The following is a 20526-nucleotide window of genomic DNA, read 5'->3' as shown; positions in this document are numbered from 1 at the left end:
ATTGGACACAACAGGAGGCATCAAGGGATGATTAATTGGATCATAACAGAGGGTAGTAATTAGGGTGGTAAGAGGGGGAGGGGGGGGGGGGGGTAAAATTGTAGAAGCACAGTGAAGCTTGACTACAGACTTCAAATGGATGTAAGTTACAGTAGCTATACAGAGATAAAGGGGCCCAAACATAATGACGTTCTTCATCAGAATGACCTCCTCAATGCCAACCTGTATGTAACCCAATTCACACTTTTCTCACATGACATACTGAAAGCTTTGGATCATGCTAATTGGGTAGGTGCAGTATTTATTGATTTCCAGAAAGCATTTCACTCAGACCACATGTACACTTATTGTCAAAAGTAAAATCATGTGGGGTATCAAGTGAAATTTGTGACTGGATTGAAGACTTATTGCTAGGGAGAGTCAATGGAGAGTCTTTGTCAGATTTAGAAGTAACTTCAGGTGTGCTCTAGCGAAGTGTGTTGGGACCCTTTCTGTTAATGTTGTATATTGATGACCTTGTAGGCAATATTATTAGTAACCTCAGGCTTTTGCAGATGATGCAGTTATCTATCATGAATTACTGTCTGAAAGAGGCTGCATAAATATTCAGTCAGATCTTGATAAGATTTCAAAACTGTGCAAGGTTTGGCAACTTACATGTTCAGAAATGTAAAATTTTGCACTTCAAAAAACTAAAAATACATGTTATCCTATGACTATAATATTAATGAGTCACTGTTGGAATCGGTCAACTCATACAAATACCACGGTGTAACACTTTGTAAGGACATGAAATTGAATGATCACATAGTTGTGCATAAAGCAGGTGGTAGACTTTGGTTTATTGGTAGAATACTGGAGAAGTGCAATCAATCTACAAAGGAGATTGCTTAAAAATAACTTGTACAACTCTTACTCAAATGTGTGGGACCCATAACAAATAGGACTAATAATAATGATAATGGCGTGTGATGAGGGCCTCCTGTCAGGTAGACTGCTCGCCTGGTACAAGTCTTTCGATTTGACGCCACTCCGGCGACTTGTACGTCGATGGGGATAGGACTAACAGGGGATATTGAATGTATAGAGAGAAGGGCAGTGTGAATAGCCACAGGTTTGTCAGATCTGTGGCAGAGTGTTATAGAAATACTGAAGAAACTGAACTGAAAGACTCTTTGCTAAAGAAGTCTATTAACAAAGTTTTAAAAATTGGCTCTAAATGATAACTCCAGGAACATACATACATCAAAAAAAGTTTTGCATCACCCCGGTTCCCAGAACTCCTGAAGATAGGTGTTGACTGTGGATATTGTATCACAGACACAGTCCCTTTGACTGTTCATAGATGTCACTAAACCCACCCAAAGATGTAAACAACCATGCATGAGCAGCACCTATTAGATGAAAGGAGTTGGACAGCCGATCAGTTCCAGTCATTCCACCAGGAAGGAGGTACACGGCTTGTGTTGTCTGTGGTTCAACCATGCCTAGATGGTGAGTTCTGTGCTTCAATCATGTCTGCACTCTTACTTTGTACCAGGAAGGGCTCTCAACATTGGAAGTGTAGAGGTGACTCAGAGTGAACCAAAATGATGTTGTTTGGACATGGAGGAGATACAGAGAGACAGGAACTGTTGATGACGTGCCTCGCTCAGGCTGCCCAAGGGTTACTACTGTAGTGGATGACCACTACCTAATGGATTATGGCTTGGAGGAACCCTGACAGCAATGCACCACATTGAATAGTGCTTTCCGTGCAGCCACCGGATGTCATGTTATGACTCAAACTGAGTACAGTAGGCTGCATGATGCACAACTTCACTTCTGATGTCCATGGCGATGTCCATCTTTGCAACCACATCATCATGCAGTGCGGTACAGATGGGCCCAACAACATGCTGAATGCACTGCTCAGGATTGGCATCACGTTCTCTCCACCGATGAGTGTCGCATATGCCTTCAAACAGACAATCATCAGAGACAATTTGGAGGCAACTCGGGCAGGCTGAACACCTTAGACACACTAACCAGTGAGTGCAGGGAGTTGGAGTTTCCCTGCTGTGATGGGGTGGCATTATGTGTGGCTGACGTACGCCACTGGTGGCCATGGAAGGCGCCATAATGGCTGTACAATTCGTGACAGCTATCCTCCGGCCAATAGAGCAACCATATTGGCAGTGTATTGGCAAGGCATTGATCTTCATGGACGACAATTCGCGCCCCTATCATGCACATCTTGTGAATGACTTCCTTCAGGATAACATCACTCAATTGGAGTGGCCAACATGTTCTCCAGACATGAACCTATCGAACATGCCTGGGATGGATTGAAAAGGGATGTTTATGGGTGACATGACCCACCAACCACTCTGAGGGATCCATGCTGAATCACCATTTAGAATTGGGACAATCTGGCCCAACAGTGCCTTGATGAACTTGTGGATAGTATGCCATGATGAATACAGGCATTCATCAATGTAAGAGGACGTGCTATTGGATATCAGAGGTACCGATAGGTACAGCAATCTGGACTACAGCCTCTAAAGGTCTCACTGTATGGTGGTACAACATGCAATTTGTGGTTTTCATGAACAATAAAAAGGGCAGAAATGATGTTTATGTTGATCTCTATTCCATTTTACATACAGGTTCCGGAACTCTTGGAACTGAGGTGATGCAAAACTCTTTTTTGATGTGTGTATTACAACCCTCCATATATCACTCATATGGGGATTGTGAGATAAGATTAGAATAATTATTGCATGTGTAGAGCCATTTGAACAATCATTCTTCCTATGCTCCCTCTGTAAATGGAATAGGAAGAAACTCTAGTAACTGGTACAATGGGATATACCCTCTGCCATGCACCTCATGGTGCTTTGCACACTACAGCTGTAGATGTAGACGTACAGGATAGAGCAGCATTGAGAAATGTCTCAAACTAGTCCTTCAACTGAAGACCAACAACACTAACAAATACACATATTCCGTCACACAAAATTGAGGTCCTTTGAATTTAATAATATTTTTGAAATAATCAGTCTATAATTGTTTTGAAGTAATGCTGCTGCTGTCCAAATGTACAAATTTTGCTAACAGTTCTGTGATGACCAAGGTTTACACAATATTCCCTTTTGACTTCAGCAGTGGGCTGTAAAAATCATGGCACACATTTCTTCCAGTTTTGTTGGGACGATGTTTTGCATGAAACCTTAATGCTGGTTAATGGACATATCGATCTTTTGATATAAATCACATGTTCATGTAGGAAATTGGTGTGATAAGGTATCCAGAATAACACTTGTGGATGAGAGAATGAAATTGTGTTACATTGTTACAAATAGTGCAGATAGTTATACAGACATGTCAGCAAAAGTCAGATAAAAAACAGATTAGACCACTCTTTCATAGCAAAGATGAAATACCTCACCAAAGAAAACTAGTCACTATAAGATGATGCATGTACATTCAATATTTATCAGTATGAAGTCCCCATATTAGCCATACTGCCCTCACTTTTTTGGAATTTTCTTAAAGCTGTAGTATTCCTCCACCTTGTCAAGCTTCTTTTTACAGCCTGTAATGAGCATAAATAAGAGAGATATACCCAATAATTTATTCAAATGCCTACCTTTGGTTGTTTAATGTTCAAGGTCTACCATGGGGCTGATGATTGTAGGAGGGAAAAAATCCTGAAGATTTAGATATGTGTAGATTCTCACTTCATCCATCTTTTTGCTTCACCAACTTCAAGACTAAATTGGCATGTTGCTCTGTCTTAATGCTTAATAATAATGTTTGTATGTTTGACTCTGCTTTCACTACTTTGCTGAAATTAATTTGGAATTATTTCATGATGGCGTGTGCCAGCTTGGAGATTTCAAGACTTGGTGGCTGTCATGATAAAGTACAGGGTACTATAAAGTTCTTGCTGGGAGGTATTTGATTTCAAAATTGAATTCCACAGTGACAGAGCTTGCCTTTTCAGTCACTTATGCATTAATTTATAGTGCATCCAGAAAATAATAACTAAATTTCTAAAAACTTGAGAGTACTGTGATCACTTGGCACTCAGTCATGGTGTATTTACTTTCCAGTACTATCAGCTTATGAAAGCTATTGTTTTATGTTCAACATTTACATTAATCCCACACAGCTAATAGACCACTTTCCAGTCCTGTAGTTGCTACTGATACTGAGGTAAAAATCTGCTGACAATCATATGGTAGAGAATCAGGCTCTCACATTATTGTGATTTTATTTGTCCTAGTACCTCATTCTGCTCATTGTGTCATAAACAGTGTTCATTTATATTCAGTACTTCATCAGTGCTATAATATTTGATGATAAGCCATCCATGAATCTTCTATGAAAACAATATGCTTCTGCAGAGACTTCAAAATTTTATGTGTCTGGCAGATCTAAATCATAGTAACATTTTATTTATACTCTCCAGGTGCTCTACCCACACATCTTTTAAAATATTTTTGTAGTACACTTCCAGGTACTTGATTTAATAACTGCATGAACACCGGATTGGCAACAGTTTGAACCGGTGGCACTGTTTCCAGTACAGAAATGCTGTGCATTTTTCTATTTCTTTTGACCGTTTGCTGCTGATAGTTGTTAGTGAGGTTGAAACGGATCTATTACTTTATTCCTTTGAAATTCTGCAATAGTCCTACATTTTTAAGATGATATCTCTGTGACACTTATTCTCTTGATAATGTTGATGCTGATTATTATGTTCACCCTCTCTTTTCACTACATGCAGGAAGACTTTAAAACTGCTTCCTGATCACTTCATATTCCCATTTTTCAACGCCATATTATGTCTTGCACTGCAATGCTGTTCTTTGCAAGTAGTTGTGGATAAATTTTTATTAAACATGGTTCATGTTTCCATACATCCCTTCTGCATTCAAGATTCTTCAATAATCCAGTTGTTGATGCTAATGCTTCTGTGTATTTGGCAGTATGTGGTCAGATCCTTTCCCACACTGACAGGCACTCATGTAATGCGTCTATTTTATGTTGTACATTTCCATCTGTCCCTTCCTCTGCTAGCATCCTCTCTGTGTCTACAAGAGTCAAACCATATTCATGAATGGCATCTTCTGATTCTGTACTTACTACAATCATCCTCAATTGCACATCACTCACTCCATTGTTTTTTCAACTTGCATACCCTTTGAATTCTAATTTCCTTCAAACATCTGGCTACTCATATTGTTATTGCTGCTATTTACCAAAAATCATAAATCTGTCACTTATTTTTTATTTACTCATGTCAGAAGTGTGATAAATATTTACAATTAAATATAAACATGATTACATAACCATACGTACATAGATTACAGAAAATAAATTAGCAAGACAAAGGAATTGACAAAGTCTGCATTCAGATAACTTTTCTCTGGCAATAGATCTTTTTCTGAGCATGAAAATGGGTAGAGAGGGCTTCAGCACACATGGCTAAATACTTGTTCTTGGCCACAGACTTGCTGTTCCCTGATGTGAAATCCTATTACTTAAGCAATGACTTTGCCCTGCTGACACCAGTTCTTATTTGGTTAAGGGACCTCCAAACATTGCAGTCCTCACTGCAGCCAGTCAGATGATATTCACATGACTCCATCCAATCTTGATGCTTAGATTTTCACAATGAAAGTGTTGCCTTACATGGAAGTACTTCCAAAGGCTTTGATGTGTGGAGGAATTTCTTTGATTTCAGCCTAGGTTGGAAATGTTGCTGGCCAAACAGTGGGTGAGCTCCAACATATGTTTTCAATCTGGTGCTGATTCACGCCTACTCGTTTCTGTCCTGGCTGATTTTCCTATGCAATAGGCATTTTATTGTTTACAGTTATTAACCATGTTTGTAATCACTGTCTGTTAATTACACATTAATATGACCACATGCACCTTTCTTCAGGTATGCTGTTCAATATGCTAGTCTTATTCTGTCTATTAATCTTTAATAGTCTGCGTGTTCATGCCATAGCTAACTAGAAATGTGACTGGCTCCCAACCCACTAACAGAAGACCCCTTGTTGTTCACAGTTTAGCCATGCTCAACAATAACATTTCAAATACTTTATTATTAATGTCTGACTACCAGTTGAAATCAAGAGTGATTCTCATATCCACTCATTCATTTATCATATTTTATGATCCCATCAAGAATTAGAACTCTCTCAAGAATATTGAATGAGTCAATGTATACATTAATAAAGACAAATGATTCGTAGAAACTTAATCTTTACATTATATTAACAATAAAATATAACTATATAAATTATTACTGTATGTGCTTGTGCCTGCTAAATTTAACCCAATAAGTTAGAATGATAGATCCTACTTTGAAAAAAGCTCCTGCTTTCTCATTTGGATTAAATAATTGTAGTTATCTTTTATTGGCAGCTTACTACACTAGTGACTATTAAAATTGCTACACCACATAGATGACATGCTACAGACATGAAGTTTAACCGACAGGAAGAAGATGCTGTGATGTGCAAATGATAAACTTTTCAGAGCATTCGCACAAGGTTGGTGCTGGTGGCGGCACCTACAACGTGCTGACATGAGGAAAGTTTCCAACCGATTTCCCATACACAAACAGCAGTTGACCGGCATTGCCTGGTGAAACGTTGTTGTGATGCCTCGTGTAAGGAGGAGAAATGCGTACCGTTACGTTTCTGACTTTGATAAAGGTCAGATTGTAGCCTATTGTGATTGCGGTTTATCGTACCGCAACATTGCTGTTCGTGTTGGTTGAGATCCAATGACTGTTAGCAGAATATGGAATCAGTGGGTTAAGGAGGGTAATACGGAACACCGTGCTGGATCCCAACATCCTCGTATCACTAGCAGTCGAGATGATGGCATCTTATCTGCATGGCAGTAATGGATCGTGCAGCCACGTCTTGATCCCTGAGTCAACAGATGGGGACGTTTGCAAGACAACAACCATCTGCACACGACGACATTTGCAGCAGCATGGACTATCAGCTCGGAGACCATGGCTGTGTTTACCCTTGATGCTGCATCACAGACAGGAGCACCTGCGATGGTGTGCTTAACAACAAACCTGGGTGCACGAATGGCAAAATGTCATTTTTTTCGGATGAATCCAGGTTCTGTTTACAGCATCATGATGGTCGCATCCGTGTTCGGTGACATCGTGGTGAACGTACAGTGGAAGCGTGTATTCGTCATCGCCATACTCGCGTATCACCTGGTGTGATGGTATGGGGTACCATTGGTTACATGTCTCGGTCACCTCTTGTTCACATTTACGGTACTTTGAACAGTGGACATTACATTTCAGATGTGTTACGACCCGTGGCTCTACCATTCATTTGATCCCTGCGAAACCCTACATTTCAGCAGGATAATGCACGACTGCATGTTGCAGGTCCTGTACAGGCCTTTCTGGATACAGAAAATGTTCGACTGCTGCCCTGGCCAGCACATTCTCCAGATCTCTCACCAATTGAAAACGTCTGGTCAATGGTGGCCGAGCAACTGGCTCATCACAATACGCCAGTCACTACTGTTGATGAACTGTGGGATCATGTTGAAGCTGCATGGGCAGCTGTACCTGTACACACCATCCAAGCTCTGTTTGACTCAATGCCCAGGCGTATCGAGGCCGTTATTACGGCCAGAGGTGGTTGTTCTGGGTACTGATTTCTCAGGATCTATGCACCCAAATTGCATGAAAATGTAATCACATGTCAGTTCTAGTATAATATATTTGTCCAATGAATACTCGTTCATCTTCTGCATTTCTTCTTGGTGTAGCAATTTTAATGGCCAGTAGTGTATTTTCAAGGAAAATAATTACATACATCTATAAATACAGAAACTTTTTTAAATGCATCACTACTTTTGTACACTGTTAAAAATGAACAATGCTGCTTCCAATGCACCTTAACAACCTTTTCAGTCTTTGAATTCAGACAAGTGGCTAATAAGGTTGTGTTTTTATAGTGGTCTTCAATCCAAAGATTGGTTTGATACAGCTTTCCACACTAGCAAACCACTCTAGCCCAGCCTATGTAACACTCTTCATCTCTGCATAACTACTGCAACCTATATTAGTTTGAACACAAGACTTGTAAGCTCCCCCCCCCTCCCCTCCCCCCACACATACATACACACTCTCTTCTCTTCACTTCCTTTACCAAATAGACAATTCGATGATGTATTAGATTCGTCTTGTCAACCAATTCCTTCTTCTAGCCATGATGTGCCATAAAACTCTTTGTTCAATTTAGTTCAGTACCTCCTCATTAGTTATCACTCTAGATGGGTATCTAATCATCAGCATCCATATGTAGCACTACATTTCAAAAGCTTCTATTCTCCTCTTGCCTGAACTGTCACTTCTGTGACAAGCCACACTCCAGCCAAACACATTATTTATTTACAAAGAAAAAAACTGGACTGTGAACAAATTAATGCCCCTTTACATCTTCTTGGTATTTATTGTGGAATTCTTCCACTCCACCATAAACAATAACAAAACTCACAAATGCATCTAAAACATCCTCCTCCTCCTGCCTCTGCAGCTCATGTGTATATTTTTTAACAATCAAGTAAACAAAACAGTAATTATTAAAGTTGCCAATTATGAGATTTACACTTAAAAAGTTAATTACAAAAGTTCTTGCTGCATTAGCTTTACAAAAAATAAATTGCCAAATTGATACATAGTGTTGTAGCTGTGTATTTCATGATTTACTGTGAAAATAATCTTTTATATCTGATCCAGTAATGCAAAATATGGAATATTGATTTTCTTCTTAATTACAAATTGGCTGTCCTGAATAATATTTTCATGAATTCCAGACATATTTTGTGATAGTCTCATTAAGCTGGTTTTTTATGAAGTAAACAGATTTTGGGAAAATATGAAAATATTATACCTATTTACAGTATGTTTTGTAAGTTTATAATTAAAAGCATAATTGATAACTTTCTAGTACTGTGGTTTTACGTGGAATAAATTACCAAATTAACACATAATAAAGATTAACTTGGATTTTGCAATGTTTTTGTGCAAAATAGTATTTTACGTCAGCTCCAATAATGCAAAATGTTATGTTAATTTTCTTTTTAATATCAATTCAGATTTTGTAGCTAGGATTTTTTTGAGCCCCAAATATGATCATTACATGTTATGTTAATTATCAAATTATGAAAACATGCTGTTTGTTTGCAATTTGTTATGAGAAATTATTTTTGAAATACTACTCTGTTACTTGATAAAATACGCAAAACTTTACAGGTGTCATTAATGTTGCATTCTGCCAAATAGTTTGTGGCAATACGCTTATGTAGAATATACAGAGATGTGAGATGCTTGGTATCTGGTTATATACTAATGTGTGATTCTGTAATATTCAATTGATTTATGTGGTTTATCCCATTATGATGTCCTTCTGAGGAATTGCACCAAATTCTGTTCAATTGGTGCCTAAGATTGTCAACATCCCAACCTCGCTGTAAGGCTTTGCCCATAATAGTCCAAACATTCTCAGTTGGGGAGAGATCTGGTGACATTGCTGGCCAAGTAGGGTTTGGCAAGAATGAAGACAAGCGGTAGAAACCCTTGTCATACGTGGTAAGGCATTATGTATGTAAGGTCTGGATGGCTTGCCATGAAGGGCAACAAAATAGGGTGTACAATATCAGTGACACAGCAATGGGCTGTAAGGGTGCTGCAGTTGACAACCAGAGGGGCCCTGCTATGAAAAGGAAAGGCACCTCAGACGATTACTCCTCAGACTTTTGTCAGGTGACAGTCAGAATGGTATCCCACCACTGTCAAGGACATCTCTAGATACCCCTTTGGAATGGAGTGTGTCTTTAGAGAGGTGCAAATGTCAAATGTCTGACTGGATTACTGAATATGAAGTCATTGATGACTGGTCGGATATCCAATTCATCCAAAACATCTTGGTGGCCATGAAGAACAGCCAAGTTGTTCAGTCACTTCTGTCCCTTTGCTGATTGGAGAATCATTGACAGTACGAATACAAAATGACACTTGTTCGTGAATCGAAGAATCACTTGTTTTGTCAACCATAATAGAAAAATTTTCAGTTTTTTGATTGAAGCCAATACCTTTCTTAACACAGACTTTCCTAGTAATCAATGATCTCATTTTGAATATCATGGGATGTCCACTTATACCCCGAATGCCCTAACCAATCTTTAAACTCAGGTACGTCATTCTTTCAGAGTTCCAACAATTGAAAAAAAAATTGAGTTTACATCCTTGTGCCCTCTAATTGTTAGTCCTTGTCAGCATAGAAATTGCATGGTAGTAAAAATTGTCTCAAGGGCTAAACGGCCTTTCTTCATATCACTATCTAACTGTTCATTCAGCCGTGTGGGGTAGCCATGCGGTCTAAGGCACCTTGTCTCGGTTCGCGCAGCTCCCCCCGTCGGATGTTTGAGTCCTCCCTTTGGCTTGAGTGTGTGTGTTGTCCTTAGTGTAAGTTAGTTTAAGTAAGCTTAAGTAGTGTGTAAGCTTAGGGACCGATAACCTCAGTAGTTTGGTTACATAGAACTTACCACAAATTTACAAATTTCCTGTTCATTCAATTGGGAGGCCACACTTTGGTTGGTGATAGAATTTAGTTTCAGAACACCTTCTTTATGCGTTAACATATTTTCATGAAGACAGAATTTTTCCAAAGCCATTTTCCAGTTAGAAAACACTACAGAAGTAAATGCATCTTCCGTTTTTGAAGAAAATTGTAACAGATTTTTAGCATCTGCCTCTTTGCAGGTTTTGCAAAAACTTTTTCAGTAGATGCTTCATATTCTTCCTACATATATTTGATCAATCAAGACTTCTGAAGTTATCTTCCCTTACCAGATAGTTTAGGTTTTGTCTTTGAATGGTTCTCGCCTGAAGATGACAAAGCAACTGACAACACAATAACTGTTGGAGGCTTACTTGCAGTATCATCAGCTTCCAAGCACAACTTTTTGGTAATAAATTTATCCATTGTAAACTTAATTCACAATACACTAAGAGACTAAAGTAAATGAATAAAATATAGTCATATAAAATAGTCCACTAGACACTAAAGTTGGAACACTAAACATTCTGCAGCATGCACTGAACAAAACTATCCACACTGAATGACTGCGACAGCAGGGTGGGCTTTATATAGTCGCAGTGTCACAATGTCTTGAAACATCAAGGTGATGTGAGGAGGAGGGTTTCAGGTGCTTCTGCTTCAGTTCTTTTGATGTTGCCGTGGCTGCAGCACTGGCCCGCCAGCGCCAGACTTTACTCGAAGGTTCGCACACTGGGACAAATTCTAAGTGTGCCTGCAGCACTGTAACACTATCATGATTCACGCCACTCATTTTCAGTTAACCTGCTTACTACTGTAATAATTATTTGTTTTAACTCATTACTGCATGTATTTTGAAAGGTAACTATTGTCAAACAAGGAAAATAAAAATTTCAACATAATTTCGTGATTTTACAAAGCATAATATTACTAATAATTTTCTTAAATTATTGGAGGGGGGGGACCTCTGCCCCGTAAACAAATTTTTGAGGGGGCTCTGGCCCCCTCCGGCCCCATGGAGTTGGTGCCTGTGTTGTTTATAGGTATGTACTAAGTTTCGAGTTTCTTGAATTCTTGTGGTTTTAACTGTCTGCACTTGAATACACTTATGCTACGATCCTGATGGTGCAGGGCTGTTGAACTTCATCGTCATTTCAATCTTGAGAATGCTGGGATTGAAATATTTCAACTTGCATGAACTTTTATAAATAAACAGTAAGAGTTCCTTCTATTAGAATCTGCATATATAGGTTCAAAATGCAACTACTTTGTCTATTCAAAACTTTACAAGATAGGAAACAACACATAAGAGTGTATATTATAGTTTGAAAGATTGTAAATGAATAAATATCAAATATGCTGCTTCTGTTTCTACATGGATCTCTCACAGTATTGTTATGCTGTGGGTATTTGTTATGGACCCACCTCATTAGTCCATCCTGGGGTCATGATACATGGTATGTGCTCCTAGTAGCGACACAGGTACTTAGTCCTGTTGAATTACTACAGTCGACATCCCACATTGAAGACAACTGGTGTTCCTCTGTATACTCATTACATGTTAAGTTACATAACAAGGCCTCCATACAATTATACAATTATAATTACTAAATCACCATATTGCTTAAATCATCATTCATTGGTTAGGTAGATGTAAGGTTACACATCAGTCTGCCAGAGTGATAAGTAACATCACAAGCTATATATCTTGAATCTGACATTACCTAACACTGTATACCATATACTTTTACTTGCTTAAATGTGCTGTTTGCTATGTGATCCATATATATTTTGTAAAGTAATCTGTAAGGAAAGAATCTCAAATATAATCACATTATCTCTTTGGCAGGTGATGAACTTGATTATGGATGGACAACTCATAATTCTTTAGGTGGAAGTTTAACACTATTTTGCAATTTGAAATGCAAGGAGAGACTAGCATCTTGCTACTTTATTCGTCTATACGATCAGGTACTCTTGGAAGATAAATGAACTAGTGTGTATATACTGCACTTACACGTTTCCAGGAACAATATATATGTAGAAAAAAATTGATCAAACATTTATACTGTCTGGAAGCAGACATTGCAGATCATAAGTTATAAAATAAAGCAAAGGAGAAAAGGGTTAAGACTAATATGACAACGTTATTGCTGTTTAGTAATCATGGGATGAAATGTAAAAAATTGTGTAGAACTATTTGGGTAAAGAGTACCAGGTAAGTAGAATTTTTAAGTAAGAAAGAGGGTTCAGTGATGTCACATGTGATGTTGACACATGTGGTTTCAGTTGACAGTGAGGGGGGGTGGGGGGCTGAGCAAGCAGCAGTTTTGACTTCAAGCTCATTTATACTATTGAGAATGATATCAAGAATGTAACTGAGAATGCTCCTTACACAACTGTGAAGACCATGGCACTCTTTGTGTAGTCCAACAATTCCTGATTGAAGAGTGATGTCAAATGTGTTAATGCAAAGCTTGGAGAGACTCTTAGAAGAGGGGCCATTCACATATGGGTGTGAGTGATGCATTTCTTCTGAAAGGCAGAGCTGCAAAGTAAATATACTGTAGTTACAGCTGAAAATAGCTACTAACAAAGCAAAATGCAAATCCATGATTATGAAAGAACACTCATTTGGTGCCTTCCATCACAAAATAAGGAGTAGTCTTGTAAATAATACAGATAAACTTATTGGAAATCTACTAAATTGAACAATATTAACAGAGAGATACAACATAATGTTATCCTATTTCAGAATCAGTAACAGAAAATGGAGAAAGATAAAACACACAAAAAGTGTAGTTAAGTCGCATACCCTGCTGATTAATGAATACTGTATTGAAAACATATTTGAATGCAATAATTATTGTTCTGCAAACACAGAAACTAGTAGTACTACTGACAGCTTAAGGCTGCAAACAGGAAACACCTAATGTTTAACCAAGTAGTTAGAGAGAGTGCTAATGAGATTATGTAAACTTGACTAAAGACCTTTCTACCCCTGCTGTTTAATGGTATTAACTGAGCATGAATATACAGGGTGAAGTGAAATTCACACATGCGGGCTTCGCATTGCGACTCTTGACATGCCAGCGATAAAAAATTCTTTCTCATAAAATTTCGTCTGGCGAGTACATTTAGCAGGAAAGGGACATTAAAGAGTGGCACTCTGCAACACTGTAACCACATGTATGCTAACTACCTCTGTTAGCACATATTAGTTGTTCTGTACAGTTGGTGCAGTGGGTAGAGTTTTGGGTTAGCATCCAGGAGATTGAAGGTTCAATCCTGTGTTGGGACGCATTTTTTATTTTTTTTATTTTCTAATTTCTTACTGACATTTCCTGCTTTAATAAACACTGTTTCTTAGGTCACATGTATCCTAAATTTATAACATTTTGTAATGCTGAACATACGAAATATGTGGTTAGACAGATAAGAAATAGATAGTTGAAACAAGTGACCTGTCATAGGACAGAATAACTTTGAAAACAATATCAGAGAAGGAAAGTTGCTACTCACCATGATAGGCACAATAAAAAGATTCACACACTCATAGCTTTCGGCCATTAAACCTTTGTCAGCAGTAGAGACACACACACACACACACACACACACACACACACACACACACACACACACACACACACACACGCGCGCGCGCGCGAACCAAACTTCCACACACGTCTGCAGTCTCAGAGAGCTGAAACTGCACTGCCTGCAGATAGTTTGAGAGGAATACATGATACCTTTGTGAAGTTAACAGTCAGGCAACATGTAGGGGCCCAAATACCTGTTGCCCAATGTTTCAGCCCAGACATTGATACCAAAGTGAACTTGATATCCACAGTCGTGAATGACGTGCAGGTTAATTCTACACCAATGGTTAGCATTGTGCATATTGAATACACCCTCACGAGTGAATGCTACTTCATCTGACCGAGTGATGGTGTTCACAAAGTCATCGTTGGCTTCCTGTTGTTGTTGGAACCATTCACAGAATTTCATCCATTTATGGCAATCAGCAGGATGCAGGTGTTGCATGAAAGCTTAATGATCGGGGTGCAGCCCATGCTCGTGCAGCACGTTAACAACTGTGCATTGCAGGACACTCAGCTGACTTGCTGTGCTACTCGTACATCACTGCAGTTATTGTTGTATGACCTCTGGAACAGCCTCCTCAGTAGCTGGAGTATGGCGAGTCCAGGGACGACCTCTGCCACATGATGGTGGAGGGAGAGAACCTGGCTCCCGAAGGCACAACTCCAGGTTACAAAACACATTTTTATCTGGATGGCTTTGACGAGGATATCTAACAGCATAGTCACAAGCGGCAACACCAGCCCTGTTATCAGATGAACCAAGGACCAGAAGTGCATTCACATATTCATCATTTGTGTCTGCCACACTGGTTTAGAGGTTTACAATGAGAAAATTTGATACGTGTACGCATGTACATTGGAGTCTGTCACAGGCATGGTTCTCCATTCGCAAATAGTCCCTGTCCGGTGCACAGCGCATACAGTAGAAACATGCCATCAGTCCAGTGCACTGTTCCATCTAATGCGCATTGCCCTCTGACAGATATTGTTCTGTATGATTCATCCTGACACCGCTAATTGTGTAACTGTGAAATTTTCGGTTCCAAATTACACTGTTTCCCTGATGGTAATATATGTGATGTTTCCATAATCCCATAGATAAAATAATAATAATAATAATAATAATAATGCAATGAGATACGTACTAAACAACATGTGGTTACCAGACTCAATGTTGAAAGGCATAATTAGTGGGACCATGGTGATAACACATACAAATAGTAACCAAGTTTGGACATTATTCTCAAAGCACATTGTTAGTCCTCCTGGTAACGTAAGGCCCTACCAAAATGTAATGGACCTGAATGAAGCAAGAATTATAGTTGGTACTAATATGTGGGACCATTTGAGGAGAGTTCAAAGAAAACTGGTGTGAATAAATTCACACCCATGATGTGGAAAGGGCTTCTTTCAAAGCTGACCAATCTTCCATTTCTATGATAATAGTATGTAAGTGCAAATGTTTTCTGGAGGACCCGCTGCGATCGCTGTTGACGATGAAGATGCTGCATCACATGGAGTACATTTACCAAATAAAAAACATGTGCCTCAAACCAGGATCAAACCATTGAACTCCTGCACGCTAACCCAAAACTCTATCCACTGCACTAACTGTACAGCATGACAATGATGTGCTGATCAGAGGCAGTTACCATATGTGTGGTTACAGTGTTGCCAGATGGACGCTCTTTAACATCCTTTTTCTGCTGGATGTACTCGCCGGATGAAATTCTGTGAGAGACGTTTTTTATCACTGGCATGTGAGGAGTGGCACTGCAAAGCCCAAGTGTGCAAATTTTGCTTCACCCTGTATAATGGCCTGGATTCAAGTGGCATCCTGGAGACATTTTTACAGGTGGCTCAGAAGTCTGATGCAAGAGCCGACTTGATGCCCACAAGCGAGGCAAATATTAGTCACTCCAGCAGGAGGTTTAGTCATAAGCTCATGTATTATGACCTTTCTACCCCTACTGTTTGATGGTACTAGCTGAGCATGAATGAAGTTGTTATTACCCATCTTTGGATTATATCTGTATTTAATTTTAAAATGAATACAAAAGCTCATGCTGCAATATCATGAACAATTTGTTCTTAAACTCAGCTTGGGGTTTGGATTGAAAAGTGATGGTAATTGGCTTATGTGACCTTAATGCTCAAATCTTAACAATAAAAATCACTGACCAATTAATCTGAGACCATAATTCATGTGCTTAACACCCGAAAACATTTGCAAGCAGATGCTGTTGATGAATAAATTAACTGTTTCTTAAACGGAGGCCTGCTACTACACAACTTTTAGCTGTATATGGCCACAGGTTGTACAGCAACTGCTATTAAACCATATTATGCCAAGAAGGGAGGAGGAGGAGATTAGTGTTTAACGTCCCGTCGACAACGAGGTCATTAGAGACGGAGCGCAAGCTCGGGTTAGGGAAGGATGGGGAAGGAAATCGGCCGTGCCCTTTCAAAGGAACTATCCCGGCATTTGCCTGAAGCGATTTAGGGAAATCACGGAAAACCTAAATCAGGATGGCCGGAGACGGGATTGAACCGTCGTCCTCCCGAATGCGAGTCCAGTGTGCTAACCACTGCGCCACCTCGCTCGGTATGCCAAGAAGGGAGATCTTACTAATACAGAGGATATGCTGAAAACCAAAACTGAATCTCTATCAACTAGCTACAGCCTCAGTAGTCAACCATAGCTGAGCACTACATCTCCACATCTCCACAATACATTCTGTGGGCAATACTAGCAGAAAAATCTTTGCTGTGGTGAAATTCTTTTGAAATTATATTATTAAGAAATCTGTGGAAATACAGTTGGCAGAAGATTTTACTAATCAGGATGGTGACTTTCATCTGGATAAGGTGTCGGTGCTGTCATTTCCTTAATTTGTTCATAAAGACTAAATTATACACCTAGTGCTTCATATTGTGACAACTAATTCTACCAATTTTACCAAATTTAACTTTGAGGGTACAATTTGACAGAGGGTGTGCCCATGGTGTGCTAAATTGCAGTACAATTTGACAGAGAATGCTATGTTTGTCAGAAGATGTTCATCCAGCCAAGACCTTTGCACATGCAGCACTGCATTGTGGCATAATTAGAGCAATATAACCTCCAGTCATCAAACTCAGCTAGAGATTGCTGCCTGACTGCCAGCCAAACTATTGAGGCAGGAAGTCAACAACATCTGAATTGATTTATTTGCATATCAAAAACTGTTGTGTTATATGAGGCATGATCACTGCATACCTGATTATACAAATGGTTAGCATACATAAATGTTATTACATAGATATTGTGTCTCTTGCATTTTTACACAGAATACATAGCCTACTAATTAAGTTGTATGCCATAAGTTACAATTTTGTTTGTTAGAATCACATTTATAATAAAAGATCTTTTTCATCACATACAAATTCATTTGTGTTATAAAATACTTGTTCTTTCAACCATGTCTCTAGCACTATTTTAAATTTATTTTTATGTAATGTTCTGCTTCTGGTTTCGTATTAGTGCACATCTGATATACTTTCATACATGTGGACGTTCTGTTTGGCACGCATAAGTACTTTGGGCATGTATAGATGGGGGACTGGCAGTATTTTGTGCTCAAAAAAGTACTATATGCAAGAAGTTAAGTTGCTTGAACCAAAAATACAAATAATGTATTTCTTCTGCCAGAGAAACTGTTTTGTTCCAGTGGAGTTTCCCCAAAGAAGAATTCCATAATTCAAGCATGTAGGAAAAAAGGCATAGTATGCTGTAAGCATGAGCTCTATGCTCACACAATCTTTTAGCTTCCTAAGGAGATTTAAAACTCTTGAAATTACCGCAGAGCTTTTCTGTGTGGATATTGCAGCATAATTTACTATATTACAGAATGCTTGAGTTCACTTTGTCCATTATTAGTTTCTCTAAGGAAAAAGATGATATATTCAGTTTTATTTTTATTTGATGTCAACCTATTTTCATGGAACCATTGAAATGCTTTTTCCATCATGGAGTTGTTCATTTGTTCGACGACATTCATGTCATTATGCGATGTGCAATCCCAAAATTACAGAGGTCCAACACAAGCACAGCAGCACTACACAGAACTACCTTCCAGAGCCATCCTTACCATCAGATGGTGTACCACAATGCTTTGTCTTGAGAGTATTTCTATTTATAGTGTACATTGATGTTCTGCCCTGATGTGTGAGGAAGACAGAAGCAATACTATTTGCAGATGATACCATTCTGTTTATTGAAGCAAAAAGTAGAGATCTTACCATTTCTGCAAGACTCATCAGAGGTGAAGTTTACCGGTGGCTCTATAGAAGTTGGCTCATCTTAAACCCACAAAAACTGTTGCTTTATACTTTCAGCCCTTTAAATCAAAAATGTAGAAAAGCCAGTAATTCATATGAACACTATTCTGATTATTGTATTTTGCTTCTTGAATGTCATTAAGGTATGAGGAGAATTACCCCAAAAGATAACTTAATATCTAAACAGTGAGTGTATCTGAGAAAAATACACAGTTTTTACCATTTCATGAGCACCATTGCTAGAGAGCACTCTGATTACATATGCTAACTTAGAGAGTTGTGAGATTAAGGGAGACTTGAAAGAGTTCCATTTTAGAATTTCTTGCAGGAAAAGGCCTAGAAACTTTGTATCAGTGATATTTTGAATAGAATAAATAAATAAATATTTTTAATACTGAGTGCATTTCTCCCATATTTGACTTCATTCCATAAATATATGTCATCACTCACAAACATTTATTCTATACATTCAGATTTAACAGATTTTGAGCTTAAGTTGTTTACCTTCATAAAAATTTTTGTGCAGTTTATGGAAGTCCACTCTTTTCAGTATTTATTTATTTATTCATTTATTGTTGTGCCAATTGGTTGCCTCATAAAATGATATTTAGTCATTCAATAAAGAGAAAATGTAGCTTAAGAAAAGAAAAATACTCTGCTGGTATACTATGCACTGCTCGAACACTTGACCCTGCCTCTATAGAATAGGATACATTTCCACCACAGGCACATGGTTCAACATGTAGTCACCAAAAGACGCTTTGAATCACCACTCTTCTGCCCTCTGGCAGTCTCTCACACAAATATGATGTTTTTGTATAGTAAGATGGTATCTGTTCTTTTGGACATGTCCAAAAGAACAGATACCATCGGTGACCATGCAGCTCGTTAGAATAAAATTACAATGAAATGAACACCCTTAGCTGCTTACAGGCATTGACATACGTCAACGGGGACAGATGAAAATGTGTGCCCCGACTGGGACTCGAACCTGGGATCTCCTGCTTACATGGCAGATGCTCTGTCCATCTGAGCCGCCGAGGACACAGAGCATAGAGCGACTGCAAGGATTTATCTCTGGCACGCTTCCCCCGAAATCCACATTCTCAACATATTGTCCTGCACTACATTCGTAGTGCCCCCGCCCATTATACTCATTACTCGCGGCGCGTTGCCGATTCCCGTGAGAGTTCAGGCACTGTTTGTGCATTCGCACAGAAGAAGAAGATGGTCAAGTGGCCGGTGGGCCTTAACTATATATACGTTGAGAATGTGGGTTTCGCGGGAGGCGTGCCGGAGATAAATCCCTGCAGTCGCACTCACACAAACGCAACTTCTTGCACATGCGTCTGCTGTCTCAGAGAGTGTAGTTTCAGCTCTCTGAGACCGCAGACATGTGAGCAAGTTGCGTTTGTGTGAGTGTGTGTATGTGTGTCTACTGCTGACAAAGGCCTTAATGGCAGAAAGCTATCGGTGTGTGAATCTTTTTTATTGTGCCTATCGCGACTCAGCATCTTGGCTATGTGGTGAGTAGCAACTTTCTTCTCTGGTATTGTTACATTCCATCCTTGATTTTCCATTGTTTTATTTGTGTAATACATATTTAGATATACATAGGAATTTTTGAAATGAGGATGTTGTACAGATAAGTATTTAAATTTTTTTATGACATTCATTTTGGCAAACAGTCTAACTTGTAACCGCAGTTTTGTATTCCAAACATTCATGTCATTTATGGGAGTAAGAAATGGAGTATTCCTTCTACTTATTTCTGAATATTTTTCATTTTTTTGTTTGTTGCCTTTGTTCTGCTGTACATTTCTGCATCCAAATTCAGATCGGCACTTGGAACAATACACTTATTACATTTGGATGCCACAATTCTTTGAAAATTATTAATGTATTTATGCAAATATTAAGCAAATAGCTATAATATCCTTCAACTAATTAGTAAGACTGAAGGAATAGCAACTTCTTTTATGATTTTGCTGTCTGTCTGA

The 20526-nt window shown here is 38.8% G+C and overlaps 1 protein-coding gene across 1 annotated transcript in view; it reads left to right on the top strand.

Moving 5' to 3' along the window:
• The window catches only part of LOC124787709, a 169691-nt gene that overhangs the window by 59405 nt on the left and 89760 nt on the right, over positions 1-20526 (top strand). The window contains exon 5 of the mRNA XM_047254543.1: positions 12454-12575. Within this exon, the coding sequence (XP_047110499.1) occupies positions 12454-12575 (122 nt within the window). The remainder of the gene's footprint in view (positions 1-12453; positions 12576-20526) is intronic.

The sequence above is a fragment of the Schistocerca piceifrons genome, chromosome 3 (genome assembly GCF_021461385.2).
Source record: "Schistocerca piceifrons isolate TAMUIC-IGC-003096 chromosome 3, iqSchPice1.1, whole genome shotgun sequence".
NCBI lineage: Eukaryota > Metazoa > Arthropoda > Insecta > Orthoptera > Acrididae > Schistocerca > Schistocerca piceifrons.
The sequence above is the reverse complement of the archived record's forward strand: the minus strand, read 5'-3'. Positions and strand labels throughout refer to the sequence as shown.